At 39.7% G+C, this 14,107-nt stretch overlaps 1 protein-coding gene across 7 annotated transcripts in view; it reads right to left on the minus strand.

Moving 5' to 3' along the window:
* Positions 1–14,107, minus strand: part of msi2a (musashi RNA-binding protein 2a) — a 258,690-nt gene that overhangs the window by 230,536 nt on the left and 14,047 nt on the right. For all 7 annotated transcript variants that reach the window (XM_083568557.1, XM_083568554.1, XM_083568556.1 and 4 more), the window contains one exon: positions 5,862–5,903. In XM_083568557.1, coding sequence (XP_083424683.1) covers positions 5,862–5,903 — 42 coding nt within the window. The remainder of the gene's footprint in view (positions 1–5,861; positions 5,904–14,107) is intronic.

Consider the following 14,107-nt stretch of genomic DNA (forward strand, 5'->3'; position numbering starts at 1 on the left):
AATAGACTAAACCGGGGGTCTTGAATGTTTTTCAGGTCAGGGACCCCTTAGGAGATACAAAGGGCGTCAACCATAGCCACTGATGTTAATAGAAACCAATCATATTACGCTATTTATATGATGTCAAGATCATTCAAACTATGTTGTTGTACATGCATCATTGACTGTATATTTTCATATATTTTCATATACACACACAAAGTCACACAAAGCATATGAAAAACCAGGCAGACAGACATTGAGCTTTAGCTAGAACAGCAGTCCGTGGAGCCACTCGCTGCACCTTCTCAGTGCCATTACGCTGTTTAAACCAACTTCCTGTGAATTGTGTAGCACATCGTATACCATCAGCACACTAATAACCAGACTTATTGCATTATTATGAGTCAGGTACATTGAGTTATTGTAAAACTGGGAGAAAAAAAAGTCTACAGTCCAGAAAATCCTCGAAAACCATGGAGCCCAAATCTACCAAAGAGCTATTCTACAGGCCGATCTTTACAGATGAGGCTCTGCTGGGGATTTGGAGGAGGTCCGTCCTGTCCACTGTCTTCACCGCCTCGCTCTCCTCATTACTGTCACTCAGTGAGGAGATCTCAAACATGCCAGCTGGAGCAACCTCTTGCCCTGCACGCAGAGACATGCGCTTGCTGGCGATTATTCCCGGAACCCCCCACCCACCACTGCCTAATTAATTGAGAGCCAGGAAAGATAAAGGGTAGAGGAGACACGCGTGCGTGCCCGCCCGCAAACCCAGCGCACGTTTCGGCGTTTGCGATAAACGTGTCGAAACGCACCAAAACAGGCAGCCGGGAGCCATCGAAAGCCCCTCTAACAAGTGGACACGCTCCTTTAGGTCAATAAAAACAAAATTTGAGAACAAAAACATCATCTCTGCACCAACACACTCCTTCGGAGTGCACTCTGGCCTACACGCAGATCGCAAACGCTCACACTCGCTCGTCCAATTCACTCTGCCTGCCTGTGTTTGAGGGAGATTTATGAGATCCTATCTCTGCTTGGCTGCTTTTTTTTTTTCTTTTTTCTCAGGCCATTTAAAATCAGAAACAAAAGGGTAAGGAGGTTATTCCATCTCCAGACACTTTGATCCATCTATTACCACCCAAGAATAACAGCCTCTCCCATCCTCCTCTCCACACGGCCTTGTTTGTGCCTGCGACATGCGTTCCTTTCCTTTTCTTTCAGGGCCCCGTGGGTGAGAGTGGGGTGATGATAAAGCAATCCCATCAACTCGACGCTGATTGATCGACTATCCTTTCACACACACACTTGCACAGATCCACAAACAAACACACACACAATCCAACCCAGTTTAGCTCTGTTTGTTTCTTTGGGTTTTTTATAAGGGGGGTGTGGGGGGGGTGTCAATAGTCTTACTATCGGCTGCAGGTTCTTTTCAAAGCGGACTTTCTTTTCTTAACTAACACGCCAGCGCCACACACACTCACAGCTGGAGAGTTCTGTCTACACCTCAGGTTGTTTAAAGAGAACGAGAGAAAAGGGAAGGAATCAAAGACGTGTCAAGAGTCGAGGCAAGCTCTACCAAAAGGGGTCAGGAAATATAATCCTAGAGTATGATCGAAACTCTGGCGAACGTTTGACAGGGGGGTTCTGGGTGCTGGAGAGCTTTTAATTTCCTTCCTCTTTACGCAGGTTCACTAAATAGAACCTGTTATGTTTAAATGGCCTTAAGATGTGCAAAAGGGACACCTACAGGAGTCATGATCAAAATCAAATTCACATTGCTTAGGAGGACCAAAAGAACCACTGTGAGGGAGAGAAAAAGAGAGAGAGAATGAGAGAGAGAGAGAGTGAGAGAGAGAGAGAGAAAGAGAGAGAGAGAGAGATGGAAAGAAGTGATGGGAGAAGCAAAAACTAGTGCTCATGCCTTAATTGGTGTTAAAACTAGAAGAAAAGTCGAGCAGAAAAGCTCCTGAGCCTTGCCACTTTAGAAAAGAAAAGAAAAAAGCCTGGAAGCTTGTGGGTGTAAAACAGGCGTTACCCTTGAACTTTATTAAAACCTTGAATGAGAGCTTTCTCACTAAACACAATATCTCTTAACTGGAGCACCATGTGAATCGCCCAGACTGAAGAGAGAGAGAGTGCTCACCAAAACGCTTAACTGAAGCATTGTACAGATTTGAAAAGTCACCAGTTAGAACACCACGAGTTCGCATGACTAGATCTTCGTCCACTTGTCTTGCTGAGACGAGTCACTAACATTCAGATTTTTTGCATCCCCAGCCCATTGTACCTCGGTCTCTAATCGAAAAATTGGTACAGCCATGAAAACCGCACTTATCTCGCCCATCATAACAAGGCAGACTTGCAATGAGCAATGAGGAAAGGGTTATTGTGGCCGTCGCCTAGTTCTGAGGCGCCTAGTGAAGAGGTTTCATTTCCATTACGAGCTACTTTCACAGCGCAAATGGCCACGGCCCCAGCGGCAATTAAAATCGTGTCGGGACACGTCGGGTTCTGTAAAGCCACGAAATCTGCAAAACAACAACAACAACAATCACAACAACAACAACAGCAGCAGCGCAGCAAACGCTCGCTGATCTTGGGCGATATTAGCCGGCGCATCAACCCTGGCCTTTATTTTCCCTCAGCTTTTCTTCACAATAAAACAGAATGAGGCCATTTCTAACAAGGAGGAGAGGAAAGGGTGACGGCCGTTTTGCTTTTGATTTTCTTTAGCAGCGCGTGAGCTCTCAGTGTCTCTCGCTCATTAGGCTGCGCGACTCGCCGGCTTGCCGGATTTATCCGAGCAAATGATGGTGTGAACTCATCTGAGCAAATGACGGCGTGGATTTATGACCGCGAGACGAGCTCGCCGCTGGAACTCGGACTGGGTCATGGACCTTCGCTAGTTCTGAGCACTCGTCCCTCCGCCACACTCTCTCAACCTTCAGTGAGGATAAACATTACAGACGTACATTATACGCTCATAAGCACGAGTGTAGATCAAAGCCACATTCTGCATAAATACATGCGACCCCACATTGCCACCGTCTCTACTGAATATTTATGCTTAAACCTGAAGTAGGACTACTTCGCACTATCCCACACAAACAATAGCAGATGTATTACAGATGCATCAAAATATCTGATCAAAGATTTCGCCGCTTTCTATTTTAGAGGAGGCTGCCTATGTAGGCAGATTTTTTTTTTGGGGTGAGGGGGGGGCAACAATTGTGCTCTTTTTCCCATTTGAAGGCACCTGGAGGCTTTCTAGTTCATTTATGGTCCGTTCTGACTAGAGGTCGACCAATAGTGAATTTTACAGATACCAATAACTAGGTTGGATCACACTTTCCGATAAAGATTGATCAACAGATATCATTTATATGGATACTGAATACTAAAAAAAAAAAAAAAATTAAATAAACAACATTCCATGTAAAATAGTACTGAACTTTATATATTTATAAATCATGATATGTGCTAAATACAATAAATATATTAATAATATAAATATCTAAATGATAAATTATAATTCCTAAACATAATATCGCACTCTCTCTGCGATCTCCGTGAACAAACAGCGTGTGGTTTCAGTGATTCACCTTTAGAGGCCGCTCTCGTTACGACAGCCGCTCCAAAAACAGCCGCTACCCGGAAAAACTATCGATTTGTATTTTTGCAGATTGCTGATAGTTCCAGCAATCAACAAAACCGATTAATCTGTCGACCTTCAGTTCTGACATACTTTTTCAGCTCATCACGACTGTACAGGGTGGTTATTTACGTTGCCATAGCTTTTGAAACTTGAACAAGTCTTGCCTTTCTTCTCTGATCTCATCTTTCTCTGTCTTGTGCGAGATCAGCAGTTTCTGAAATGCTCAAACCAGTCTGTCTGGCATCATCCAACATGCCACAGTCGATATCGCAGCACTGTTTTTTCCTATGAATAAACAGATGGAAAGGCGTCCCAGTACAGAGACAACGTATTTGTGATAATCATTAACCAGCGATATATACTGTTCAACATCCTTAAGCCCAGCTGCATTACCAGTAGAAGGTATGTGAAAACACATATGCAAAAACACACACAGACGCGGTGAGGTCGACCTATTCATCCTACATCGCGGCCCTTTGAAACACCTGCCTGCTCGATGAAAGAGCTGAAACCGATACCTCAACCACAGGGAGGGCAGAGCGGAAGGACGGAGAGAACCGGAGAGAGATAGGGACAGAGAGAAAGAGAGAGAGACAGAAAAAAACTAAAATGATGACAAATGCAAAGCAGAGAGACGCTTTAAACGAGCCAGACTGCTTACAGAGGCCTTAAATCAATTTGACATGGAGGAACAAAAAGGGCTGTGCAATGCTAATCTATCTGCCTTAATCCCATTGCTGCGAGATCCTTTTCAAATTCACATTGAGCGCCTAATACACACAAACAAATAAAACCTTCTTTCGTTCTTTCACTAATCAGCTTGCCCTTCACCGTGCCCTTTCTCAGTCAGTCAAAGGTGGATTTTTTTTCCCCAAATGTATTATCTAAATCCGTTGTTTTTGCTCTTAAACACTGACACACTTTTAACACAACACACTTGTGCTTTTCGATGAGAAAGTCATTCTTTTCAATCCAGTTTCCAGATCCTGGCCACACCACTCACATACTGAGATCATATTGCTCTGGAAGGTCTAAAAAAAAAAAAAAAATAAACAAATAAATAAATAAAAACACAACAGCAGAGCCTGCAAGAACAAAACGCATTTTCATCTTTTCGACAGAAATCCGACAATCCGGGGGCAAACTGTCTTTTTTTTCTCCTCCATGTTTTTTTTTCAAACTATGATTTAAAAAAGAAAAGGTTAAAGTAAGAAGCAGGCAAGTATTAGAAGGGGGGGGGGGGAATCGCACAGAAACACTGTTTCTCAACCATATGCCGATACCCTTAAGACACCATGTGCTTCGGCTTTGAAAGCTTTCGCTGCCGATTCCCCATCTGAAACTCAAACCGCTCAGCAACAATACCTCTCGGAAAAACCACGAGGAAAAAGAAGGGGGGAGAAATCCATTATCGATTTCAGCTTGTTTGGGGGATAAAGAGGAAAGAAAACACAGTAAACATGCTGATAACATAACGATCTTTAGAGTCGGGAAGTGAAAGCGAATAATAATTTAATGACCGCCTTTATAAAAATGGAAGCATAAAGGAAACCACGCATTATCGTCACAATAGCTAGTGCTGTGTAAAGGTGCATAATGTGTACGTTACAGCAACGACAAACAGTTGTGGACTCATCTACCTCTGCTTTACTTCTGCCATGAATAAAATTGAAAAGAAATACAAGAAATTGTGACGCGCGAAGCCTAAAAAGCTACAGCTTTACCTTTTTCTCTTACTAGCACTGACACTGGAGACTAGAAATGTAATATAAATGTCTCCTCACAGACAACATACAAATCCTATATGTTTAATGAGACTGTGTTACTGTCAGATCTACACTTTTTTTGACAAATCGCAATTCAACAGCACAGTGGTGTAGGCCTAAACATAAAAATAAAATTCTAAAATAAAATAAAATATCAGAACAAGTAGACAGAGAACCCAAGCAGATCATGGTTAAGGGTCCAGCTGTGACTGTCTTGGAACTCACAATTTTCCTGTCATCTTACAGAAAGACTAAGCCACACACCAAATACAACCAGAACAAGACAGAAACCCAAAGTTCATGCCATAAAAAAAATAGAAGGGACCATTACTGGTGAAAAACATGAATAGCTTTCAGAATTGAGCAGCAGTGGTAAACAGGTAGATGGATGGATGGATGGATGAATGGATGGATGGATGGATGGATGGATGGATAAAAGAACGGGGTCGTACCTTAGGCTGAGCGCGGCGAGGAAAGGCCACTTTAGGGTCAATCTGAGGAGAAAATATGAAATGTAGAATTAACAGAGGGTCAAAAAAAGCATAGAGCCTTTTAGACACTTAGCAGACAATCAAATTGAGCTAGATCAGCAAAAATTCACACAGTGGTGGAAAGCAGCGTGGTGACATTCACAACAGTAAACAATGACATAATGCATGCAAGAAGATTTCTTTTGCCTTATTCCTTTTAAAAGAGAGAAATATCTGTATGAACATTCTTAAATCATATGTGTATATCTGCTATACTCTTTTTTTTGCACTCTATATCATTTAGCACAAAAGTACATAACCTTTTCATAAACACTGTATACAATATTTCCTTCATTGCACTATCCATGACCATTCTACACATTGTATGTAAATCGCTTTTCCGTGTATTGTTTATTTATATTCATATTGTTTATTTCATATTATCCATTCATCTGCCATCATTTATTTATATCTATCATATATCATAGCCATACCAACCTGCATGTATGTAAACATTTTATATGCCAATATGCATATAATACCATATATGCAATATGCTACCAATGCACTTCTAATTAGATGCGTACTGTATCTTGTTGCCTCGTGCGATGACGATAAAGTTAAATCTAATAACGTACATGCTTTTCTACGAGCGGAATTGTAGCTACTATGTAAAGTCATCATTTACAATTTTACATTTATGGCATTGAGCGACTTACAAGTGAGCACTTGGGGGTTAAGGGTTTTGCTCAAGGGCCCAGCAGTGGTAGCTTAGTGGTGCTGGGATTTGAACTTATGGCCTTCTGATCCAAACTCCAATGCTTTAACCACCCCCAAGTTAAAGCGAATAATAATTAAATAATCAGGTTTTTGATGTATGGTGTTCCTTAATTATACCACATTAAATGAAAGCACAATAAACTTCTGTAGTATGAGAAGAATACGAACGTCAGGGTACACCTCTCTATCACTGATTATTTCCTCACAAAAAAAAAAGGCCTAACTCAAACCTATTTCATCTACAGATTTATAAGCTTTAAATAGCAATCGTAAAAGACACAGCACATGAAGAAAGACAACTATCACAATAATCTAAAGTGTTCATGCTTGATGATCGTGTCAAATCATGAAGCCCAAAAATTAAAGAGGACAACAGATTCTCTGGGTTTTTTTTTTTTTTTTTTTTTTCCCCCCCAAGTTCATCGTCTTGTTAATTTGGGTGTTTTTCTCCCCGTCAAGCGCTCACGCCGGGAGCTTTATCAATCTCGCATTTGGAACGAATGAGAAACTATTTCATGCACCAGTGTCACGCTCGACTTTAATACGCAGCTCTTTAAAACTTTCAGCCGATCTCATCCGAGCAGACAGTGAAGGAGAAATGAAGAGAAAAAGAAGAGAAGAAAAAAAAAAAATGTAAACAGATCGAAATTGTTCTCTTGCAGAAAATTACTTGGCCGTGTTCAGCAAGGCAAACGCTTTACGTTGAGGTGCATCTCGCACTATAGAGCTGAACGCTCACCCAGAGGGAGGGATGGAGTGATATCAGATTGAAATCATTACCGAGGCGAAACGCCCGTCATGTGCGCTATATGAAAACACTGCAGCAATTTGGAACGACGGTGTGTCCTTCACGGACGAGGTTTGCAACATAATCTCATTTAATGCATTAGAATAACGGTGTGAATTATACTAGAGATGCTACGACTACCGCCACTCCTATCAGGTATCGATCTGATATCATCTTTAATTACTCTTACTTACAAAAACGCTCTCATAACAGCAATTGGCATCAAGTGAGACTGTGTGATCGAGGATCTGGACGTAGATCGCAAGGCCAATCCGCTGCAATCCTATAACACGGACGCAGCTTGTGTAATCGAAACCCAGGAAACTCTACGGTCCTGACGGTTTTTATACTTTTCTAATGTCTTTTATTCTATTATACTTCTATATACTTTTATACCGTCTATATATTAAGACTATATGTCTTTTATATATATATATATATATAAACAAATAAATAGAGTTTAAAATATTGTATATTTAATAAATATCGATTACAGTTGAAAGACTTAAAGGCTTCAAAAAAACAGAGCTACAATCGTTCATCTGTTGCATGGTTCTGTCCATGTTTATAGAAAACAGTGTGTCACACATCATCATAAACCCACAGTAAGTCAGTAACCTCTAAGTCCTGCTAATGTTCAGCATTTATTCGAATTATTCCTTAATATCAAATCAAATGAATCAAATAATTATCGGGAAAAATACACAAGATTTAATTAATGGTTTGATGGTGTACATTAGAGGTGCCCAAACGGTTTCCTGAGAAAGGCCAAAAATCCAAATGTTGTATTATACTTGTATTATGTTTAAATTAAAGTTGCCATGGATTCCCCCGTTTAAAATTGCATATATGTTTTTAGAAATAAATTTAAAAAGTCAAACTTTACTCTATTCTGTTTTACTTTTGAGGTATACTTTTGAATTTTAAGGTTTTCTGGTTCATCAGCTATTCAAAGACATTAAGCTGGTCCTTATTTTTCAACAGTTTTGTCTGACAAATTCAGGATATTAAGTATGTGAAAGTCAGTTAGTTTGCTTCTCAGTTTAGACTTGTTTATCAGTCTGAAAGTCTGCTTACAGAGGGAGGTACTGCTAAAGTTTCTGCAACTTAAAAATAAAAAAAAAGATGGTATGTTCAATGTTGGAAAATATATTACGTATGTGTACGTGTGTATGTATATCTTTGTGTATATATGTGTGTATATATATATATATATATATATATATATATATATATATATATATATATATATATATATGTGTGTGTGAGTGTGTGTGTAAATGTCTATAAATGTATGCTGAATATGTATGTAACCCCCCTTTTTTCCTGCTTATATTATTTACTTGTATTTTTATTTTAAATTCTATATTTTTTTCTCAAAATTAATAAAGTCAGTGTTGAGAAAAAAAAAAGGAAAGCCAACTTGATCCCATTAAGCCCTATTTCTAGTGAATAATTGACCATTAAGTAAAGTGAATAATAATTTTTATATCGCAAACAAATCGAATGAAATGGTCGAGCCATCATTCGCAATCAAAACGTGAGCATTTCATATCAATGCCCGTCTCCACGACGACACCGAGGCCTTTTTAACTCAAATTTGTTTAGTGCATTAATCGTTACGTCGTGCACTTTCTAACAAGGTCCACATAAACATGGCATTAAAAGAAATTAAAACGGTGCCGGTGTGATGTGGAGCGCAGCCCAATTACCCTGCTGTCTACCAGAGCAGAAGAACGCCATAATACGCCATAATTCCATCTGACAGAGTTATGATTGTTATCTCTGTAAATCAGGTCAATTTAAGAGATGAATTCCATAACACCTGGATATAGGAACCTTCCTCATAATGAATTCCGTGTAATGATTCGTTTTAGCGATTGGCCCCAGGCGCAAGCGATTCAACCTCAATTACTGTGAGAGAGCGGCTCAATCCGAGCTCACGCACACCGTCACGTGTGCTTTGAATTGCAAAGCTGGTTGACTCTTTTCACCAGGAAGCGCTGTTAAATCTTCCTCCTCACACACAATCCATGTTCCTGTTCAAACTTTTTTCGCTTTTACAAATATACTGAAGAACAACCAGGATCCAGATTTCTTCTCAACATCCGTCGCAATATTACATTAATGAGAGCACAGAGGGGGAAAAAAACTCGCACTGAGTCACTGATGACTATGCTGTATGAGATTACCATGGTAATCAGCATTGCCAATTTAAATACACATAACTAAAGAGAAATAACACACACGCGCGCGCACTGACACACACCATCTGTCCAAGTCCTGACTCCATTCATCAGTAGTACTACAGGCACACGATGCCTTTAAAAAGATTTGCGCTGCACAAGCCAATCAGAGCGCGCTTCCTTTTTCGGGTCGTGGCCTTTTGGAGTGAATGGCTCCTCTGTACACCTCAGCGAGGAGGAAAATGCCAACAATCTGTGTCCTTTCAGTGGAGGTATTTATGTAAATGCGAGGCTGATGAGAGAATTAGCTCGCATTCATATCGAACGGCGTGACCGGGAACTCCCCGCTCAGTCACTTCAGTGGCAAGAAAAATTGGGCCGAGATCAAAAAATATGCGCAACGCAGCGGCCGACTAATTCGCGCGACTAATGTATGATAATGACGCAAAATGAGTTGTGATCGTAAAATTTCTTTCATTTAGGCTTTGATTAGGTGGGGTTGAAGGATATCGATGTTTGAGCACTGGACTTATGATCATTTTGGATCACAGTATCTTTAGATTTTCTGGGGATCTGAAAAAATATATGAAAACTCCAAATTTCTGAATGTGCACAACTCAAAACAGACTACAGTTGTTATAGAATTGTAAGGAAATCTTTATCACTATGGCACAACCCGATGAAGTTCCCACTGAAGCTGTGAAGCAAAGTGCAGCTACAATGTCATTTCGGTCAAATTGAGAATTTTCTCAAATCAATTATCCATCGAATTTGAGGAAAATGTTGATGTTCCTGAAAATTCAGACTCGTTTTCATCACGATCCTGCCTATTAAACCGTCTGTAAAACAATGCGCTAGTTTACCGTCTGTGTCAAAGGTTTGCCGGTTGTTTAGCAGCATTCGATTTGAGTGCAAAATCAATCTAAAAATGCTTTTTTTTATTTTTTTTTAAATGGTTTCTTTTTTTCTCCCAAGTTATGAGAATATGATTTGCTTAAAAAAGGGTATCTTCTAACACCGCTGTGCTTCTTTTACTTCTCGAACACTGCCAAAAGTGTTTTTCTTATATAAGCTTCAATTCTTCTCCCTCTTACTGTTAAACAATTTGCCCTAGTAGATATTATATGATTGAATCCATACATGTTTTTAGATCTTTGAACTGCTTCGCTAGCGATTTCTTGGCAAACCTAAACATCATGAAGCGTTACGATGGGTTTTGTGGGGAAAAATAAATGGCCTCTCCTGTTGTAAAAGGAGATCATAATATTTTGGCCACATCACCCTGCACTGGATTAACTTCTCTGCTCAGATAAACGAGCCGGTTAATGCACCCTCTGTGCAGCACAAATCAATAACCATCTCATCTTAATCAGACACAAGCCGAAATATTACCAGACTTCTGTTACTATTTAACGTCATTGTTTTGAGTAAAACCAACACCAGACCAGCAGTCATGTGTCATACAATATCACAACACACAATAAAGTTACTATAATTACTGTACCTAATACAGTTCTATTGAACGCTTTGACATTGTCTGCTTTGCATTCATGTAACTCTTCAATGCCACAGAATTATTATTCTACTGTAATTACAAACAATAATTTAATGAGTTTGGCTGACAAAAATATTCAGTCACAAACAATGAAAGTAAACGGAATTTTCAGTTTGTAAGTAATACTAGCCATGATGATCGTTATTTATGTTTAAAGTTAACGTAGTTAATGTTCAAAGTAACTCTGGTTGCCCATCATGTCTTTTTAGGGTTAGCTTGATCTTTATAAGCATACTGAACTTACAGTGCGGATTACTGGGCAATAGTGTAGAAAAATGTGACACTACTCTGTAATATTTTAATAGATATACAGTGCATGGATAAAATATCGGGACACCTTTCCAGCCATATTTGGTTCTTCGCCAAACTGTTACCACAAGTTGAAAGCAAGCAATTATGCAGGATGTCTTAGGAAGAGGAAGTCCTCCTGAACTTCAACTTTCCCTTCATTTGAACCAGAAGACCCAAACCTGTTCCAGCAGGACAGTGTCCCTGTGCATAAAACCAGTTTCACCTATAGGTTATGGGTTGAAAGCTCTTAAGTGGCCCGCTATAGTTCTGACCTCAACCCTTTTGAACACCTTTGAGATGAATTGGAAACCTGGTAGCACCCCAGGCCTCCTCGTCCTTCATCAGTACCTGATTTTACCGTCCTTGTAGCTGAATGAGCACAAATCTCTACGAACACAGTCCAAATTCGAGTGGAACATCTACTCGGAAGAGTGGAACGGGATGGTCAAAATGCACATACAAACCTCATAGTCGGGTATCGACAAACGTTTGTCCAAATAGTGTAGACAGATAAATATAAAACAGTAGATGGATAGTGTAGAACCACATTTTAAGCTTCAGCAACTATTGTGACATACAAAGTTCTATCCATGATTACATTTTGCTCATTAAGGCTCATTATTCACATGGTGGGGATTTTTTTCTGCTTGTTCTCAGCCTGTTTGTTTGGTGAGAGATGAACAACGTTGGGAGAGAAATAAAACACTTTACATGCGTACAGCAAGTCCTCCCTGTGGATTCCATTAGAGCTGCTCAATATGGACAAAACATTATATTGATGTTACGTGGCTGCTTATTATGACTACTTTATGCCTAGAAGTCTATTAAAAAGCAATCAATAAACACATCATGCTCATGATTAATCACTGACCTGCAGCATTTGGCAGCAAAAATGCTGTGTGATATGAATTCGGAGGTTCTTATAAACAGCAATTGAACCTCAAAATGCTTTTTGGTTCTCCATATAGTCATCGGATGTAAAAACTCATCCGGAGCATTAAAAAAAAACAAAAGGAAATGTAGGAATTAACCACTTGTGATATTATAGTTAGCACCCTAAAGTTTCAAATATTTCCCTGAACTCTACTTATACTGCAGCAATTTGTCAATGCAAACACCCTTTTGAAAAAAGTTTTGTTGTACAATGATGAAAAAAAAAATTTTCCTGTTATCTCATACTTATGTCCTGAACCTTTGGCCTAAAAGTTTTTCTGTAGCGTAAATTACATTAGAAAAACACCGACACTTAAGACTTCCGGCATTAAATGTTCAAACAGAAAACATCTCGCTGTTCCAACCAACATGTACGTCGGAGTCGGAAACTGCGATCGCTGTGGCTTTTTCATATATTACCTGACAATGAAGGAGAGTAAAAGATCTAATACAAAAATATTATTCAGCATCCACGTGGGTACTTGGATTAAGACTGGTGTCAGTTAGTCTGCAACAATTATCCATAATGCCTCATCTAAATATTAAAACACATGATTGGTTTGGCTAATCAAGAAACACATTATCTACATTTATTACATTTGTCATTCGTATGGAGCTTCTGCACTGTAACACTGCATTCTGTATTGCAAAAATCCACTAATATCACAATAACGATTCATAAACGATATATTGCGCCGCACTGAATTCCAATTAGTATTATTATTACCGCTCCTGAGGAGTGATGAAACCGGCTGCAACAGGAATTTAGCACAAGGTCAAATTACCCGAATTCAGCAGATATCACTGGTGCGCATCATCACCTGCTTCGGATTCAGACGATTAGCTTTGGAGGGCATTTTTTTTTTATTCGGAGAGGAAGCTTTTTTTTTTTTTAAAAAGACCCAGTGCAGGACAGTAAACAGTTCAAATCCCGTTCAAAACTGTTTAAAACACAGCCGTGTTCAGGTGACTGCAGCAAACCGCTAAAAGTAAGTCATCATTTTTCTGGCACTCATATTTTCTGAAACTGTACAGAGAGTGTGTCTGGTCTAGTGCAGACCGGCAGAGAGGAAACGGAGCAAGAGTGTGTGCAGGTGTGACGATGCCTTATGTAACCCTGCTGCTCTTCTAGTTTCACTGCAGAGAGCAAAGGAACCTCAGTGGGAAGGAACATACCCTGTCAATTTTCAACGTCGGACCTTCTCTATGTTACAGAATTAGGATTTGTTTCGATCGCTGGATTTTATTAAAAAGAATCCAGGCAGTTAAAAGAAAGAGGAATCAGATTTGAACTTACAACCTCCTGGATACTGATGCAGAATGCAATCAATACTCCTCTGATATTCTGTCTGTAATTCAGACCCACTATCCAGCACTTCCCTATTATTTGGCAACAAACGACTGGGAAGACTGAAGGCCATCAGATGCATCCACTGAGCGACATGAGCTCCCAGTAGCATCTTTTGACTTGCTGCTCATGCTACATCACGAATCAAAGCATTCTGAGGAGGACAACCCTATCTGCTCTCTTCTACATGCAGGAATGACAAAGTAACCTATTAGTGGGGGAAAAAAAAGTCAAAACTGACCTTTTTGCCTTGGCAGTGTGTGATACTGGTCATAATATCTAAGAAATGACTTTAGAAATGAGCTCTATTAGGATGAGAGTAGTTTCAGTGAGTGATGTCTATAATAA

Source organism: Silurus aristotelis (genome assembly GCF_946808225.1).
Source record: "Silurus aristotelis genome assembly, chromosome: 18".
NCBI lineage: Eukaryota > Metazoa > Chordata > Actinopteri > Siluriformes > Siluridae > Silurus > Silurus aristotelis.